A 19,132-nucleotide genomic window follows, 5' to 3' on the forward strand; every position below is an offset into this window, starting at 1 on the left:
AAGAACTACTCCTGGGGGAATTCTATGCCACTGCGCAATGCAGAATTTGCGCAGAATTACTGTTCTATGCTGAATTTCTTTCCCCCGCAGAATTAGCACTGCAGAGCCCCAGTGGACCTGCAGAGCCCAGCTCACAAATAGACACAGCCGGGGGGGATGGGGATGGAGCTGGAGGGTTCTCAGCACGCCCTGAAGGAAGGAGGTGGTGTATGGAGTTTCTTGTACGAGTCTGGAACCCAGCATCAAGCCGTTTCTCTTTGTGGATCTCTGGAGGGTAGGGAGTGTGGGTGTCTGGATTGGGTACCCTGCGACTGGACTCTGGGGAGAGAGATGAGTGTCCAGGGAGGGTGGGGGGGGCGCGAGGGTGTGGGTGTCTGGCCCTGCAGCTGGGCCCTGGGGGGATAGGGAGTGCAGGTGTCTGGACCAGGGTGGTGTCCTGGCCCTGGGGCGGGGGGGGGGAGGAGAGGCGGTGCGGGTTTCTGGCTCTGTGGCTGGGCTCTGGGGGTAGGGGGTATGGTGTCTGGGCTGGTGGGCGCCCCCACTGGCCTCTGGTGGGGAGGAGTGCAGATGTCTGGGCTGGGGGGAGGGGTATGGGTGTCTGGCCCTGTGGCTGGGCTCTGGGGAGGAGGGGGCAGAGAAACAGAAACTGGGTTGTCATAGGGGTTTCTTTAACTCTCTTTTTTGTCATCTGTATTGGTACAGACATAGTTGCTGACAGGTATTTTGAAATAAATTACCAAAATAATTGAAACCGGCATGATTATATAGTGTTATTTTAACAAATAAAATATGCAGAATTTTAAAATATTGTGCTCAAAATTTTTAGGCACAGAATTCCCCCAGGAATAAAAAACAGAGGAATCTACATAGAGCAAAATATGGAAAAAAAAAAAAAAAAAAAAAGCCCAGAGAAAATGTCAGGTACCACTGAAACCTGTCTTAAATGACCAATAAAGTTTACTTCTAATAAAATATGCTTTGTTAAGTAGTAATAATTGTAATAAAACCTAAGCAACGTTGTACTTAATCTTTTAAGGGATAATATGAGGCAGGTGGCATACAAAAGGCTGCCTGGACATGGAGGTCTCTTGTTCAGGCTTCACTGTATTTTTTGGTCCAAACTGTTTGACATATGTTGCAGCTGGAGAGAAGCTGTCATCTAATCAGTCTTTTCAGTCTTCCGGTAACGCAATATTGTGGCTGTGACCCATATATTAAGAACCAGCATGATTATGAAACGGACTAGAACTATGAAGGAGAAAAACATTCAATTAATAAAATGTCGTAAGCATGAATGCTAACATTAACTGCTGCCATTTCCACAGGATACCATAACTTGTTCACAAAGTTTTACTACTGTACATTCTGAACAGTTTACCTTCCACAACTCCTTAATGGACTTCCTCAAAATACTGGAAGGAACCCATATGTCAGACATCAAAAATTCTGAAAATAATATCCAGGATCATGTTTTTTGGGGGGCAGGGGTGGGGGGGGAGGGAGATGAATTCGGCAGATGTAGCCTCACCTGCTGAATAGTGATTTGTTAAGTAATACCCAGAATTATTTAAAAAATAAATACATCTAGATTCCTTAATGTAAATCTGCTTCTTTGAATCACTTTGACATTAAAAATGAACTTGCTATGTATGGCAAGTTTAATATATCTGGTTTAAATTCATACAATATATACCTATTTTTTCATCACCTGCATCTAACAGGAGCATATAAACATATGTAATACTCTATTTAAATAACTCTGTCTATTAAGTTCAGGCTTGTGAGGTTTTTTTTTCTAACAGTAAACATTTATTGGTAATTGCCAGAGTTTAATAGGCAAAAATCTGACACAAATTTGAAAGAAACAATGAGATTTGCTCAATGTCTTGATTACCTTAAGATTTTTTTTGAAGGCTACAAAATCTATTTGAAAAATCAAAGAAGCAGTTTCTCTGTTCACCTGACACCGCACATGTGTATTTATCCCATTTGTTCAATTTTAGGAAGTAAACAATATACTGAAATATACAACAACAAAAAAGCTTTTCTAAGAGCTGGTGATTTTATAAATACACTATACCGCATACCACCAGATATAGAGTAACCAAGAACAATGAGGGAAAATCCAGTGCGAGCTCTCAACCCTCAAACAGTTGACAGGCCACATTTTTGTTTAAAGTCCAAATGTCACTGCTCCCATCTGTTTTTCATTGTGCTACATTTTGGTGCAGTTTATGGGTACTAATGTCCTTTTAAAATTCACTCTGGGTAATACGATGGAGCAGTTTTCTTTAGCTCATTCTGGTAAAACATGGAAAATACTGACTTACTCATTTCCATTGTCTAAAACTGCTTTCTACCATGTGAAAATTTAGTCATTTTCCACTAAAAATGACATTTTGGATTGTACTACTTTGAGCAGTTGAAATGCCAACAACAGGCAGGGTCACTTTCTCAAATGCACTGTTTTTTGTGTCCCGTCCCCCCTCCCCCTATGGTAGAAGGCTGATTTTAAACATCCCTTAGTTTTATAATGAATTTATTCTATCTAACGTGCCCATCCTATGGTATCAGAATTCCATGTGTTGTCAGCCAATCTCTTACTTGACTGCACTGGTTGGTGACAGCATGAGAGAAATCTACATTACTTTCAGCCAAATGTAAGTTTCATTATTCATGTACTTCCTTCAAATTTTAAACTAGTACAAATAATTTAAATAGTTTTACAGTTCTTGAATAGTTTTTTTTTTTTAAATACACAAGTCTACCAGTGAGAGAGAAGGAGCTGTTTTTGATATCTTATCCATTTGGGAAAAGTCACTACTCAACTACCATGTGTTCCAACAGAAAGAGGGATTTTTGTTTTTCCTTTATGCAGGCATTTCCAAAATTAGGCAAATTTCTTAATCTATTTTTTCTCTGAGTAGCAGCTGCCTTTTAAACTGCCAACATTCTCTATGATGAACACATATAGATTTTTCTTCACATCGTCTTCCCCATAGGTGTTAAACTCCTAGCCATAATAATAGCCCAGTGGTGTTTTCTCAGCAGTAATCCAGTTCCCTTGCTGGAATAAAGCACTCAGCTACATAGTTTATTCTACTGAGAACCGGATAACTGCTCACAAAACAGGACAGGCTGCTGTTATCTTTGGATAGCGAGGCAGTGAAGAAATGAAGACAATTTCATATATTACTCACCCATAAGATCATTTGTGGTCATTATAGTTGTAACTATTCTTGCTGTAAATTAAAGGAATTGTGGTTAGTATGTCATAGAATCATAGAATATCAGGGTTGGAAGGGACCTCAGGAGGTCATCTAGTCCAACCCCCTGCTCAAAGCAGGACCAATTCCCAACTAAATCATCCCAGCCAGGGCTTTGTCAAGCCGGGCCTTAAAAACCTCCAAGGAAGGAGATTCCACCACCTCCCTAGGTAATGCATTCCAGTGCTTCACCACCCTCCTAGTGAAATAGTGTTTCCTAATATCCAACCTAGACATCCCCCACTGCAACTTGAGACCATTGCTCCTTGTTCTGTCATCTGCCACCACTGAGAACAGCCGAGCTCCATCCTCTTTGGAACCCCCCTTCAGGTAGTTGAAAGCAGCTATCAAATCCCCCCTCATTCTTCTCTTCTGGAGACTAAACAATCCCAGTTCCCTCAGCCTCTCCTCATAAGTCATATGCTCCAGACCCCTAATCATTTTTGTTGCCCTCCGCTGGACTCTTTTCAATTTTTCCACATCCTTCTTGTAGTGTGGGGCCCAAAACTGGACACAGTACTCCAGATGAGGCCTCACCAATGTTGAATAAAGGGGAACGATCACGTTCCTCGATCTGCTGGCAATGCCCCTACTTATACAGCCCAAAATGCCGTTAGCCTTCTTGGCAACAAGAGCACACTGTTGACTCATATCCAGCTTCTCGTCCACTGTGACCCCTAGGTCCTTTTCTGCAGAACTGCTACCTAGCCATTCGGTCCCTAGTCTGTAGCAGTGCATAGGATTCTTCCGTCCTAAGTGCAGGACTCTGCACTTGTCCTTGTTGAACCTCATCAGTTTTTTTTTGGCCCAATCCTCTAATTTGTCTAGGTCCCTCTGTATCCGATCCCTACCCTCCAGCGTATCTACCACGCCTCCCAGTTTAGTCTCATCTGCAAACTTGCTGAGAGTGCTGTCCACACCATCCTCCAGATCAGTAATAAAGATATTAAACAAAACCGGCCCCAGGACCGACCCTTGGGGCACTCCGCTTGAAACCGGCTGCCAACTAGACATGTCAGGGAAGATCTGCTGATGCATCCAACTACTAAAAACAATGAAATCTCTGCTTTGCAGTTAAGAGAAAAATCAAGCAAAAAAATACCATACAAATATCCACATTTTAAATGTACCCCCCACTTACTAGAGCCTCAAAAATGAAGCCCCAACCCTGAGCTCGCTTTTTCTTTATAAGAGTTCATTTGAAAGTAATAAAACAAAATGCTGATATAGTTGGAACTTTTCTAAATTTTCAAATGGAAAAATGTTACCACCCGGTAAGCCGTGGCAAAAGCTCATTGCTTCTCTTACTTCTTATTTACCATTTTCTTCTCTCTTTTGGTGGCTGATCTCAGTCTGTCAGCTGGCTAAGAGTTTCTATATCAAATTGCCAGTTAAAAACTAGAGCAAAATTTCACCAGTTTACTGTATTGGAGAATTTATATATGCCCATATATCTCTGTCCATGTCTCACTTATGCTATACACAAGAATAATTCCCTCCACTGCAGGAATTTCTGAGTGAAATTCCATAGACTCATATAATGCTTGAGGTCAGACTAGATGATCATAATGGTCCCTTCTGGCCTTAATCTCTGGATCAATATCATGTCTCACAATGGGAGTGATCTGACACTATCTCTATTAGAAAATATTTTAGTAAGTTAAAAACAAATTGAGTAAAGATCAGAAGCTATAGCAGTAATTTTCTAAAAGAGTTAAATACAAGACATAATTGCAAAAGACAATTCTAATTAACAGTTGTAGCAGGCCCTTTTGTATTAACTGCTACCAGGAGTTGCCTAGGATAACTAACCTACACCCCAGAAACCTCTACAAGTTATTGCCTGGATTTAGGAACATGCTTAAGTTCATTCCTGTTCATGACATGACAATGTTTAGCAAATGTTTCTAAATGTTTTCCTGAATTAGTGCTATGTCTTTAAGATTATTGCTGGAAAATGACTTGAGATCCTTTCATTTGATCCTTTAAGAAAAAAGAGCCTTTTTTTCTAATGAAATACAGAATTATATATAAATCATTTATTTAAATGAAGAAAAAAGTATGATTTTTGGCTCCATATTATGTTTGATCAGTGATGTTCCAATCCAGTCAATTATCTGGTATAATAGTAATTAACTAATGGAAAGTACTAGGATGTTATGTGAGGACAAAATAAGAAGACAATTGCAATGCACATCAGCTACAAATGTTGTTATTTTTCTAGCCTGGATTTTCATTATTTTTAAGGACTGAGACCCTTTCTGCATAAAAGTAACATAGAGATGAAATCATGCATAAAAGAACCTATTCTCTTAAAGAAAGATAATATTCAAATATGGTCAAACAATTACTTTTAGACAATACACCGGACCCTCGCTAGAACGCGGGATTTGGGATCCATGCGCAGTACCACGTTAACGCGGGGACCGCATTAAAATGAATTGCAATTAAAGTAATTAAATTTGGGATCCATGGCCGTGACCACATTATATGCGAATTCGTGCTATATAGACGCATGTTCTAGCGAGGATCCGGTCTAATATAGAAAGCTACCCTGGGGAAGATTCAGATTTACTATGGGTTTGACAAGGCCTCTCACTGCAGATACAGATACATTAGGAACAGTAATGGCTTTGCGGCGGTCACTTTTTGTTATACAAAACCCAATGCATGTTGCTTACTTGCACATGTGTATGCAGACATACTCCAGGTCAGGGCACTCACTTGTCCGGAATCTCTTGTCTGCCACAGACACCGCAGCTGAGCAAATTTACTTGCTGCACTGATTAACGTACACAAATTCTGCAGAAAAGGATACCAAAAAAAAAAAAGAAGAGGACAGCTGTTTCTAGTTCCATCTAATAAGAAAGTATTTAGCTTAGGCCTAAAATGTATACTTTGACCTTTTTTTTTTTTTTTAAGTAGAAATACTTTTGACATTTAAAAAAATGCCTTCATTGGTTACATCCCAAACATTACAGAACCTTACTAAGAAACTATGAAACAAAGTGAAACTGACCAGAAACCAATTGGTCTAGTTTTGTGGTACAGGCTCTAAGAGAAATATAAAACCTGAACTGTAACAATTACTGCATTTGGTGACTGCAACTTAAAAACAAAAGTTACTTTTAAACTAAGTGTGCTCCATGGGGTAGTGGAATGTTCTCAAACTATTAATAGAGATGAGAGACAAAGCAGTACTTGGAAACTGCTCATTAACAGCTCAGAAGAGTTCATTTTCAAAACACCTTCTAGAATAAATTATAAAAGACAGTGGAACCCTGTTTACCTGATCTAATTGGGACCGGGGCCAGATCGGATAATCAAAAATTCAGATAATCAGGAGAATGGGCAAAGAGCTTTCTATCCATGATTTTAAGATGCAGAGTTGCTTTTAAACTAGCTGACCTCTCTGGAAAAAGCATCTTATCTACTTACAAAATACATAAACCCTTATTTCTTGCAAACAATGTTTTGTTCATTTATTAACAAGAAAACCAATGTGAGTTTTTAATAAGCTGTCAGCCAGAGCCCTGCCAGTCGGGCTGAAGCGTCAATTTCCCATATTCCTCTGCGTGTGCTGGTGGTTTGGTTAATACGGAGAGCTCGATAAAGGCAGCTCAGATAAATGGGATTCTACTGTATATAAAAAGAATTAAAATAGTTTTTCACTGATAAATGGAGCTATGAAAGGGATGACATATATATGGGGACACTTGCAACTTAAGAGCTACTACTTACCATGGCCAGGTCTATTATCCATTTCTGCAGAGTTAGAAAGTACCATCCTCCCACAAATCTTACCAAGGGTTAAGTTTCATAATGCTCAGAGTTATGTGGGCACCTGAACACTTAAGAATCTGTAGGTCAGGATATTAGCTATGTTTTCCTAATCTCACTGAAAATAGAAGATACTCTTGCTGAAACAGTTTCTATAGAGAAAATATAATGTTGTAAAACAGTTTTGAGTAAAACAAAGTTAATCAGATCAAAAGTGGTCCCAGGATGGTTCTAGAAGAAAGCAGACGTGTGAAACATGTCAGCACTTTACTAGCAATCACTGTACCTCCCAGAGGCTAATTCAAAAGATCGGGGAGGACAACAGACCGGTCCTCATACACTCCCCTTCCCTGGGGGATATTGGAACTGAGGGCTGGATTTTAACCAACGCCTTGTCAACTCTAGGAAATTGACTAGAATAGCTATTTAAGAATAAACTAGTCTGTAATAGCGATTGTAGAATAGTTCCCTGTGTGGCCATTACTCTGGAATAAAAGTCACTCTATTCTGGAATAAGCAACAGAGAGTCCTGTGGCACCTTTAAGACTAACAGATGTGTTGGAGCATAAGCTTTCATGGGTGAATACCCACTTTGTCAGACGCATGTATTCACCCACGAAAGCTTATGCTCCAACACATCTGTTAGTCTTAAAGGTGCCACAGGACTCTCTGTTGCTTTTTACAGATCCAGACTAACACGGCTACCCCTCTGATACTATTCTGGAATAATTACTTCAGTCACAAACCTGGAACTTTGATTCTGCAAACATTTAGGCACATGCTTAACTTTAAAAACATTGGTAGTCCTGTTGAAATCAATCAGGCTATTCATGTGAATAGTCACATACCTGGTTAAAATTCAGGACCATAATGTTCAATATTTTTATAGCCGTTTTGTAAAATGTAAATAAGTTGCTCTATCAGTAGCAGCATTTTAAAAACCCACTGCGTTGTAATTTATTTATTACAAATTTTAATCTAATGTTGCAAGAGCACAAGTCTGCAGGCAGCAGCAGCAGAGTGAAATTAACAATACTGTTTTACTGCTGCTATTCAAAACCCTAGAAATAGTAGTGAAATTGTCAAGAATAATGTCCACCCTTAAAGCAGCAGCAAGTGGCAGCACTGGTTACCCAAGTGTGAGGAGGAGCCAAACAACAGAAGATGGGAGGTGCAGGGTAGCAGAAACCCACCCATCCACTGCCCTGCAGGCGCCAGGAGACTCTGAGGGAGAAGTACTACAGAGCTTCCCCAACAGCAGCAGCCAGAAGACTTGGAGCTCTTGGCAGGGAAGATAATAAAAACCCTCAGGACCAAACATAGAGGGGGTGGAGTTTCACATTTAACACATACCTGCAGACTGAAGCTGTTAGGAAAGATGGAGCCCCAACCCAGAGCCCAAAGACAGTATGCTGGTGTAAATCCCAGCCCTCTCCCCTTCTGCAGCAGCAGGAATGGCAGGGCAGTCACTTTCTCAGCAGTCACTACTGCTGGTGCTTCCCCCACCCTCATTTTTCACATTATCTCTGGTTGGTGTCTGATAAATTTATCAAGCCCTGCTCCAAAACATCCCGTGCCAAATGTAAACCCAAAGCTGTATATCTTTTCAAAGGAGCATCTAAAAGTCACTGTGTGTATGATCCACAGTTGACGTAATTGTGTAAAAGAGTTACAAGAAGCTTCATATTTTCCATTGTACGTATCTGACACAAATGCAAATTATGAATTAGTCTCACTCCTCCTCAGTTGTGGGGCCAATAAAATCAGTTAACAATGTAGTTTATGCTGTATAAAGGGTTTTATTGGGATCTAAGAAAATTGCATGCAAATAAGAAATGCACACTAAAAGGTGGCTGAATATGGTTATCAATGGCGCTAGGAGATAAAATGCTCAGTCTTCTGTCAAAGAACTGCCAGAAGTGCTGTGTAAACAGAAATGAGTAGACATCAAAGGATACATGACTATGTAAGGCAAAGCTTGCTTCATGTTGCCACTGTAATGCAGAACAAAGACCAGGAGAATGACATCTGAAAGAAAAGATGAGTCATTACAGATAGGAAATCAGGGACAAGGTAGAATATAAAACAAGAAAAAAAGTATTACCTTGTGCAATTAGGATGGGGTACTCCAGGTAAGTCTCTAGGGGATAACTGTAGTAACTCTGGTATCTTAGAAACACAAGGAAGCTAAAAGAGAAAAAAATTGAACAGTTTGTTTGCCCACAGAGACTATAACAAGATAGGTTCATTGACAATTTCATTTTAAAAACCTGTCTGTTGTGGGAGTGCCCAAATGCCACAAGCAGAATCCGGGTCCCATTGTGCAAACTGTACATTCAGGAAGACAAAGTCCTAGGCTTGAAGATCTTGCATCCTATTTCAATATATACATGAACTGACAAGCTGTACAGATTGGCCAACACTTTCACACAAAGATCTCAATGACAGTGTCTGAAAGGTTTAGTTCAAACAGTTGCTATTTACAAGAGAAGGAAAAGAAGCTTTCAGGTCTTTAAACCCCAATCATAATCTATGAGAAATCTTCCTTGACCTGCCTTTGGAATAATTGTGATTTCTCAATTTATTATAATAATCCTACCTACGCTGTTCCAAATTAAAAAAGAGGTAATAAAAATTGTTTTAAAAAGCTGAATAACTGCAGAATCCTAGTACCTTGAAGTGGAAAAAACTTACTAAACCATCCAGAGCATCTCACTGTCAGTGCAAGATTGTGCATTTCATTTCCTATTGGATCTTTATGAGTGTGGTGAAAAATCTAGTTTTAAAAGTCCCAAGCAATGGTGCTTCTACTACTTCCCTTGCAAGACTACACCATACCATAACAGATCTTTGTCAGAAAGTTTTCCCTGACACCAGGTTAAACTTTCAGAAAAATATTAACTCCCTGGCCTCCTGTAAAAATCTAAGCTCTGGCCCACCAAGAAGAAATCAAATGCCATAGTCAAGGAGTCCACATGTAGAATTGAGAGAAACTGTAGGACAGAGCTCCAGCTTAAGTACCTACTGATCTCAAATGTAGCTTTATGGGGTAGGGAGAGAGGCAGTTCCCTGGGTAACTGGCTCCTAAACCATTTAAGACTTAAAACTAACACCTGAACTCCAGCTGAAAGTTTATTAGACACTAGTGCAACTTTCTGGAGTATTTGTGTCATATACTCTTGCAAGATACGGCATTCAGAGAGTCGGGTCTACGGAGGGGCCCCACATATAGCTAGAGCAGCGTATCTCAAACCGGAGGCTACAGACCCCTGGGGGTCTTCAAGGGTACTCCAGGGGGTCCATGGACCCTGCTGATCAAATCCTCCCCCTCCCTCCCAGTGCCTCCTGCACACTGGGGGAACAGCTGTTCCCTGGCGTGCAGGAGACACTGGGAGAGAGAGGGAGGAGCAGGGACGGGATGTGCTCGGGAGGGGACGGAATCATGTCCAGGGCCGCTGGCCCTGCTGATCAACTCCTCCTCCTCCCTCTCAGTGCCTCCTGCATGCCACAGAACAGCTGTTCAGGGGCATGCAGGAGGTGCTGGGAGGGAGGGGGTGGGAAGAGGTGGGGCCTTGGGACAGTGGTGGAGTGGGGGCGTGGCCTGGGGCTGAGTGGGGGAGGTTTGGGGGGTCTGCAAAAAAATTTAAATCAAAATGGGGGTCCTTGGGTTGCTAAAGTTTGAGAACTGCTAAGCTAGAGTATTCTAGTACTGAGGTGAGTTCTGTACAACTAGAGTCAAGGTAATTAAATCAGGTGACTTTACAGGTGGAAGGACACCAGAAACAGTGCCAATGAACTTTCAAAATAAACTGTTTACAACATTCCCAAAATAATTTCCCTGTAAAACACATGGAAGGAGCAGAATCTATGTTGTGGTGGTATGTGGTATAAAATGTATTGGCATTTGTTTGAACTGACTTGCACATGTGGCTTCTCCAAGCCAATCCCAAATGTTGCCCATAAAACCTTAATACCACATAACATCATGTATTCCTTGTACACATAAAAAAAGTTTTAAATTTTGGTACCACCTTCTCATTGGTATTGACACCTCTAATGCAAGGTTCTATTCTGAAAAGTAACGCTGTGAAATGGCATTGTGTAACTTTGGGTGTATTTCTGACTTACTGATCATATCTGCTCAGTTCACAAATAAATGATATTTTCTAATTGCCAGTCCTGCTTACTCACCCAGGGCTAGCTAGATAGGCTGTTTCCATATAATTCATGCATCAGTACCAGTAATAATTCTGTAGGTCAAACAATCTCTTAGTCATATGCTAGGAGGAGGTGAGAGGACATAATTTGATCCTGCAATTGGTACGTAATTAACTCACTTGTTCTTAGCTATACTAGATCAGCAAGGCTAATAAGTAAAAAGCAGTGCTTACTCCTCAGAAAGACCCTGATCCTGGGGATACTGAAGTGAGTGTGTAGCATGAAGTCAACAAGGACTCTGCAAGTGCATAAAGTTACATGTGTGCTTACAGCTTTGCAAAACTGGACCAGGTCCACAGCTATGACCCTGAACAGACCAAGATCTGTGAAGAGAAAACATGCCATTTTTACATAGTTAATCTTCAGACTAAAACTGCATTTCTAGCAAAGTTGGGAGAGTTGGCAATGTATATGCAGTCAGCTGTTCCTAGCAACTTCACACAATGGGGAACACTTCATACTTTGCAAATGTAAGTCACTCATAGATTCTCTCTCTCCCATGCACTGACATGCATGTACACACACAATTTGTTTTTGGTTAGAAACAAACCTATTTATAGGAGGGGTTCTGGTCTTACCAAGTAAGGATTAATTTTCTAAATATAAAGTTACTGCACTGTTACTAGAGCTTAACAGTTGAACTGTTCATTTGATAGGGGTTGTGTTTTTCTTTAAGAGGACTAAATATGACACCTCTGGGGTGGGAAGAAGCCTGTTTAAGTAGTATGGTTACTTATGACACAGCAAGCAGATCATACTATTTATATAATGACCCAATATACAGCTTAAGTCAAACAATGCCTCTTCTTAACTCCTTTGGGTAGGGAGAAATGGTAGCAGGTGAGTGAACAGGCATTAACTCAAGCAATGCAGCAACACTCATCTTGTAATGAATAAAATACAATTCAGCATGCTAATGTGGTGCATCTGATTAAAAATAACTTGGGTGCATTTAGTTATAACCAACCACAAGGTAGGATACAATACCACTGTCAGTTCTAAAAGTGTGTATTCTACAAACCGGTGTTTTGAATATTTGAAATGTGGTACTGCAGTTAGTTCCTTTTTATTCAACATATTTAAAATAGGTTTTTATTTTTGAATTATAATTTGTTTTAATAGCTGCAACTGCATAATACTTTGCATTTCCACAGCTCCTTCTATATGATACTCTTTAAAAGGATGCTCTACAAACTTTTTGAGGATGCTCCTGTGAGGTAGGTAAGGAATTTTATCCCCATTCTACATGAGAAAAGTGGGGAGAGAAATTAGGTTGCACAAAGCTACAGGTGAAGCCAGAGAGAGCACGCAATGAACTGAACTGTGGTCTTGTGACCTCCAGTCTTCTGTCTTAATAATAGCATCATTCTTCCATTCAAGCCTACAACATGCTGGTAAATATTGTACTGAATGCTGTCTTTATGATTTACATCCAAATAACAGTTATTCTATTATGGAATTCTCAGCTAGCCACTTACGGACAAGTGCTGCAAATTGGTGCCATCCAAGACACACAAAGTGGCCAATTCAGGAGACAATTGAGGCTACAGTGTGGACAGGTCTAAATTGCAAAGGAGGCAAATAATGTCCTTTATTATTTGTGGTGCACATGCAGCAGTGGCTGATGCCTCTCACAAGAGATAGAGACAGATCCTGTCACAAGGAGTTCGCAATCCAGAGTTCAGACACCACACAAATGAGGATGAGAACAGCTGAGAGGGTAGCATAGGGTGCAGTTGGGCAGGGTTACATATATAAGATCAGCTTTTTAAGATTCCTCTTTAAGAGTTGCTGAGCACTCAAGTCTTACTCTGAACTTTAATAATAATAATACATTTGATTCTTGTAGGTTTCATAGCAGAAGTGAGTTTCTAAGAGTGACTGGATTGAAGGTGGAGGCTTGGTTGAGAGATCTTTATGTAGGCTGCAGTTTACCAGTGACTTTACTCTCAAACATAATCCAAAAGTTGTGACTCCAGTTCAGCAGATCTGAACATCAGTGCATCTGCTCCTACTATATAAAGCACTGCCAGTAAAGAGCAGCACCACCTGTATGACCAAGTCTGTCAGCTTGGGAATCATTATTATTTCTTTCAAGTGCTTGTGATGAGAATAGCACCAGAGCAGCTGCATGCACTTTACAAAGTTGAGCAAACTTATTGCAAAAAGGGAGCATACAATTCTCTGCTTCTTATTATTTGTATGACAGTAGCACCCAGAGGTGCCAGTCAGCATTGGGGGCTTCACTGTGCTGTGTAAACACAAATCAAAAAGACAGTTCCTGCTCCAAAGAGTTTACAGTTTAAATTAAGACAGGATGCAACAGCTGCTGGAGAAAGATAATTGAGTGGGTGGGGATAGTGGATAAAGGTGACAACAGTAGGAAGGTCAAATTACACAGACTAACTCTATAAATAAATAGGTTTTCAAGTCAAGGCTTTTAAAAATAAGCCTGCATGGATGAATCAATAACCTGATTGGTTACCAGGCCCTAGGGGAATCTTGGCATTACCAGGAGTTCAAAACTACCAGTCCTAAGCACTAACTGTCGACTAACGTTTAAGGTAAGTCATATGAGCCTGGGCCAAAATGGGTTTACTTTTAAGCACACATATACAACGTCTATTGGATCTCTTTGTTATAGCAAATAGCGTATTTCATAAGAGGTTAATTGTTTGAATATTCTTGTCTTCCTACAAGTAAGGATTTTTAATTTAAGAAAGTAGCCTTCTATTTCCAATTGAAGTCAGGCAAGCTTAGCGCAGCCAGCCTCCTGTGTTGGGGCCTATTTTAAGAATGAAACCAAGGTCAAGGACTATCCCATTTCACTTAAAACATGCTTTCTGGGGAATGGAAACTTATAAAACATTTGCTGAAAGTACATGAGGTACCAGCCCGTTCTGTTGGCCTGAAGCCCAGGCCTGGGAACCAAGGTCTCGCTGCTGCGGTGATACTGGTGGTGAAGGTGCAGCGTTTCTCCGCCAGGGCTGGGAATCCCTGGCTGGCCGCCCAGGGGGGCTGGGAAGTTGCTGCACGTTAAAGCTGGAGGGAGCGATGCTAGTTCTCGGTGGGCTACTGGGAGGCGCCGCCTTTTCCACAAGGGTTCATGAGCTGGGCGCGCATCCCGCCTTGTGCTCACAGTCAGGACCCGCCCTCAGTAAACTTCAGCCTGGGGAGCAACTCGTCCTCAGCCCTGGGCAGGCGTGTGAAGCCGGCCGGGCCCAAGGGGAGCGGGCAAAGCGTGGCGAGCTCCCCGTGCTAAGGAGTCCCTCGGGCCCAGGCCGGGAGCAAAGGCAGGGCCTGGCCCCCGTCTCTTACCCGCTCAGCTCCAGCACCAGGCTCTCCAGGCTGACGCCGCGCGCGGAGCGGGCAGCCAGCACGGCCACCACTTGCGGCAGCTTGAGCACCATGCACACGAGCAGCGTGCTCCAGTTGGCCAGGACCAGCAGCGCCTCCATCGCGCCGCGCGTTGTCCCCGGGGCGCCTCCCTTCCCTTCCGCTAACAGGCGCCGCGGGGGCAGTCCGAGCCCAGCCGGGGCGGGGAGCCACGCTGCAAATCCGGAACGGGAGCAGCAGGGCCCAGAGTGGCGAGGGGCCCCGGCACTGCGTCGGGGGGGCTATGGCACTGGGGAGCCCCAGCTCCCAGCCCTGGCACGGACGGGGGAGGGGCTGTGGCACTTAGGAGCTCCGATTCTCAGCCCCAGAACGGATGGGGGGCGTTGCACTGGAGAGCCCTGAGGGCTCCTCTCCCAGCTAGAGTTGCCAACTTTCCTTGCACAAAGGGAACACCCTCGCCCCGCCCCTTCTCTGGGGCCCGCTCACTGCACCCCCCTCACTCACGTTCGCTGGGCTGGCTCAGGGGTCTGGGAGCGGGTGTGGGCTCTGAGGTGGGGTGAGAAATGAGGGGTTTAGAGGGGGGGCTCTGGGGTGGGGCATGGCGTTGGGATAGGAGAGTGGATGAGGGCTCCGGCAGTGGGTGTGGGTTTTGGGGTGAGACCAGAGGGCTTTGGGGTGCAAGAGGGGGCTCTGGACTGAGGGGTGGAGCTGAGGGGTTCAGAGTATAGGAGGGGTCTCTGGCCTGAGGCAGGGGGTTGGGGTGTGGGTTCCAGGGTGGGGACAGAAATGAGGGGTTCGGAGTGCAGGGGGGGATCTGGGCTGGAGGAGGGGTTAGGGTGTGTGTGGGGGGGCTCTGATGTGGGGCCAGGGATGAGGGGTTAAGGGTGCCAGAGAATACTCTGGGTTGGGACTGAGGGGTTCAGAGGGCAGGAGGGGGATTGGGGTGTGCAGGGGGTGAAGGCTCCGGCTGGGGGTGCAGGCTCTTGGGTGGGGCTGGGGATGAGGGGTTTGGGGTGCAGGAGGGTGCTCCAGGCTGGGATAGAGGGGTTCGGAGGGCAGGAGGGGGTTAGGGGTGCAGGCTCCAGGCGGTGCTTATCTTAAGCAGCTCCTGGAAACAGTGACATGTCCTCCTCTGACTCCTAGGCGGAGGCGTGACTAGGCGGCTCTGCACGCTGCCCCATCTGTAGGCGCCTCCCAGTGGAGCAGAGGCTAGCAGGGAGCCTGCCAGTGCCGCAGTTAGGGTGACCAGACGTCCCAATAAAATCGGGACTGTCCCGATATTTAGTTGTTTGTCCCGCATCCCGACCAATGTATTGTCGGGACGCCATTTGTCCCGATATTTTGCACTCTTTTTGTTTTGTTTTGTCTTGTTTTTTTGCTTTGGCGGCGGCCCCCCTCCCATGTGTCCCGATATTTTGTTCTTGTCATCTGGTCACCCTAGCCGCAGTCAATGGCCTGGTCAGCAGTGCTGACCAGAGCTGCCAGGATCCCTTTTCGACCGGGTGTTCTGGTTGAAAACTGGACACCTGGTCACCCTAGTCCCAGTGCCAGCATGGATGGGGAGGGGGAGGATGTTGCACTGGAGAGCCCTGGCTTGAAGCCCCAGCAGAAATGGGGGGAGGGGCAATGTTGCACTAGAGAGCCCTAGCATGGATTGGGGGAGGGGAAGATATTGCACTGGGTGCCCTGATGCTCTGCTCCAGCATGGATGGGGTGGGTAATGCACTGGAGGGAGAGTAGTTTGTGCTTCTGTGTGTCTGGGGCCCAGGCTCCTCTTTCCAGCCCCAGACTGTTCCAACAGTGAAAAAGCAGCTGGCACCAAACTCCTGTTTAGAAGCTGGGGGAGGCTGTGAGCAGTGAGCATGGCAAGCCCTGAGCGCACAAACAAGGCAAGGCCAGCCTTGGGGCTACAACTCAGCATCAAAAGCCCCTGAAGCTATGCTGGGAGAGATTCAGATTGTTCTTAGGAGAATGAAGGAGGCAAACCCAGGGCAGCAGGAGGTAACAGCCCAGGTTGGCTCTGTTTGCCTGAGGTCAGTCTGCCTAGCCCAATAGCATGTCCTGCCTATGAGACTGTCATAGGTTCAGTGTATGCAACGTGCCTGTTATGAGGTCTCTGCGCACAGGATAGGGTTGCCACCTCTAAGGTAGAAAAAAATCGGGCCATCCGGGGTGATCTTGAGCCCAGAAAACGACAGTTGGCAGTGTGTACTGAGCACCCTTCCATATTTCCAGGGACAGCTGCTTAAAAAAACGGGATGATCATGGAGAAGCCAGGATAGGTGACTTTGGGAACAATAAACATTTAACATTGGCAGTTATGTTGGTTTAAATTGGCTTAAGTAATTCACCAGGTATCTGTCTCGCTGTAAAATCCAGCTGAGGCAAGGCACTGTGGTCGTTATGGGGTAAACACCAGGAGGGTGTGTGGATGAGCTATAAGATTGATCTTAACTAGCTACCTATAGGTGATGAGTACACAGCCTTGCTTCGCTGGGATTTTACATTAAAGTAGCTAGCTCGATGTAAAAACAAACCTTTTGCAGTGAAGATATCACTAATGTCAAGCTTGACAGTATCACTTTGGAACAGGTAGAAAGAAAGTTCAAAAAGTTAAACCTCAACTCCTAGAGTTGTTGAGCTGTTACTGTTCGAGGTTTGTCTTCACTGCTAAAAAAAGCTGTGGGTTTTGTGGTTTGTTGTGTTTTACCTCAGGGCACTTAAATTTTATCATGAGGTAAACTTGCCATGGTCAACCCCAAGGAGGGATAGAGGGCTACCCTCAGTGAGTTTATCTTGTAAAACTGCAGTGCCTGCTCTTCACTATGTTTTTGCCTCAGGATTGCTTGCTTGTATTAGTTACCCCAATGTTAAAAAGTGCAGCTTTTTTTAAGCCCTCCTGTCTCTCAACTTGTCCCAGATAGAGTGACCCGCCAGAGGATGTTCGCATACTGTAATTACACAGTTAGATATAGGGTCCTGTTGTGATGTTGTGCAGTCTATATGGTTTTATAAAAACATGATAAGTGAATATAATGCAGCTGGGATATGCTTCATGCAAAAGGTCTCTTGTAAGGTATCATTACAAAGCTTATAATCTACTGAGTGTGATCATCCTATTTGTAGAAATGTACCACTCTTATATTTTATATTTCTAGTTTTAGATACAACTCTGAGGGCCTATTGTAATTATGTAAAGTGTGGGCCATTAATGATGGTTTGGAATCTTGATGACTCCCATTAACCAGGACCATTGTCTGCAGATGGCTGTGTTTACCTATTAGTCTTCCTGTATATGTGTGTGCTGGCAAGTGGGTAATGAAGTCTTGCAGTGACATGTGATCATGTCACCTGAACTGGAATCCATCTTTAACCTGGTGCTTTTCCAGTGAGGGGGGTGGAGTGGAAACCCAGAGGGACAAAGGGTTCCCGCCTTATGCAAAAGATATATAAAGGGGTGGAAGAGAACAGAGCGGGAGAGGAGCCATCATGAAGAATCCCCTAGCTATCACCTGAGCTGCAACAAGAGCTGTACCAGGGGAAAGAATTGTGCCCAGGCCTGGAAGGTGTCCAGTCTGAGAAAAACTTACTGAAGCATCTCTGAGGGTGAGATTATCTGTATTTAGTTTGATTAGACATAGATTTGCGCATTTTATTTTATTTTGCTTGGTGACTTACTTTGTTCTGTCTGTTACTACTTGGAACCACTTAAATCCTACTGTCTGTATTTAATAAAATCACTTTTTATTTAGTAATTTACTCAGCATATGTATTGATACCTGGGGGAGCAAACAGCTGTGCATATCTCTCTATCAGTGTTATAGAGGGCGAACAATTTATGAGTTTGCCCTGCATAAGCTTTATGCAGGGTAAAACGGATTTATCTGGGTTTAGACCCCATTGGGAGTTGGGCATCTGAGTGCTAAAGACAAGCACACTTCTGTAAGCTGTTTTCAGCTAAACTTGCAGCTTTGGGGCAAGTTATTCCAACCCTGGGTCTGTGTTGGAGCAGACGGGAGTGTCTGGCTCAGCAAGACAGGGTGCTGGAGTCCTGAGCTGGCAGGGAAAACAGGAATAGAAGTAGTCTTGGTACATTAGGTGGCAGCTCCCAAGGGGGTTTCTGTGATCCAACCCGTCACACCTGTTTCTTTGATCACTGCAGGTGTCCTAAATTACCAAAGTGTCAGATTGGTCCCACTAAACCAGATTTTGTTGGAGCATGTTCCCTTGGTAGTGAGGATCTATCTGCAAAGGTAACATTTCCTTTTTACCTTGTTGCCAAATACCTATTCACATTTGATTAGCATTATTATTATTATTAATTTATTTATATTAGCATAGGACTAGGAGCCCCAGTCATGTGCCAGGACCTGATTGTGCTAGGTGCTGTATAAACACAGAACAATAAGATGCTCCCTGTCCCAAAGAGCTTACCAATTTACATGGGTATTTTGTGTGTTTCACAAGGGTTTTTCGATTGTCCCTGAAATAGGATGGGCAGACAGATTTCTTGCATCCATCCCAGTTACCTT

The 19,132-nt window shown here is 43.6% G+C and overlaps 1 protein-coding gene across 1 annotated transcript; it reads right to left on the reverse strand.

The window, feature by feature from the left end:
* Positions 1 to 949: 949 nt before the first annotated feature.
* On the reverse strand, positions 950 to 14,748 carry SLC66A3 (solute carrier family 66 member 3). The gene is made up of 7 exons (XM_065401682.1): positions 14,583 to 14,748; positions 9,151 to 9,233; positions 9,005 to 9,074; positions 7,008 to 7,065; positions 5,948 to 6,068; positions 3,201 to 3,242; positions 950 to 1,248 (listed from the first exon to the last, which is right to left on the reverse strand). The coding sequence occupies exons 1-7, from the start codon at positions 14,720 to 14,722 to the stop codon at positions 1,160 to 1,162; spliced, it is 603 nt and encodes a 200-aa protein (XP_065257754.1). The 5' UTR covers positions 14,723 to 14,748; the 3' UTR covers positions 950 to 1,159.
* Between the last annotated feature and the right edge of the window lie 4,384 nt (positions 14,749 to 19,132).

This window comes from Emys orbicularis, chromosome 3 (assembly GCF_028017835.1).
Source record: "Emys orbicularis isolate rEmyOrb1 chromosome 3, rEmyOrb1.hap1, whole genome shotgun sequence".
In the NCBI taxonomy this organism is placed as follows: domain Eukaryota; kingdom Metazoa; phylum Chordata; order Testudines; family Emydidae; genus Emys; species Emys orbicularis.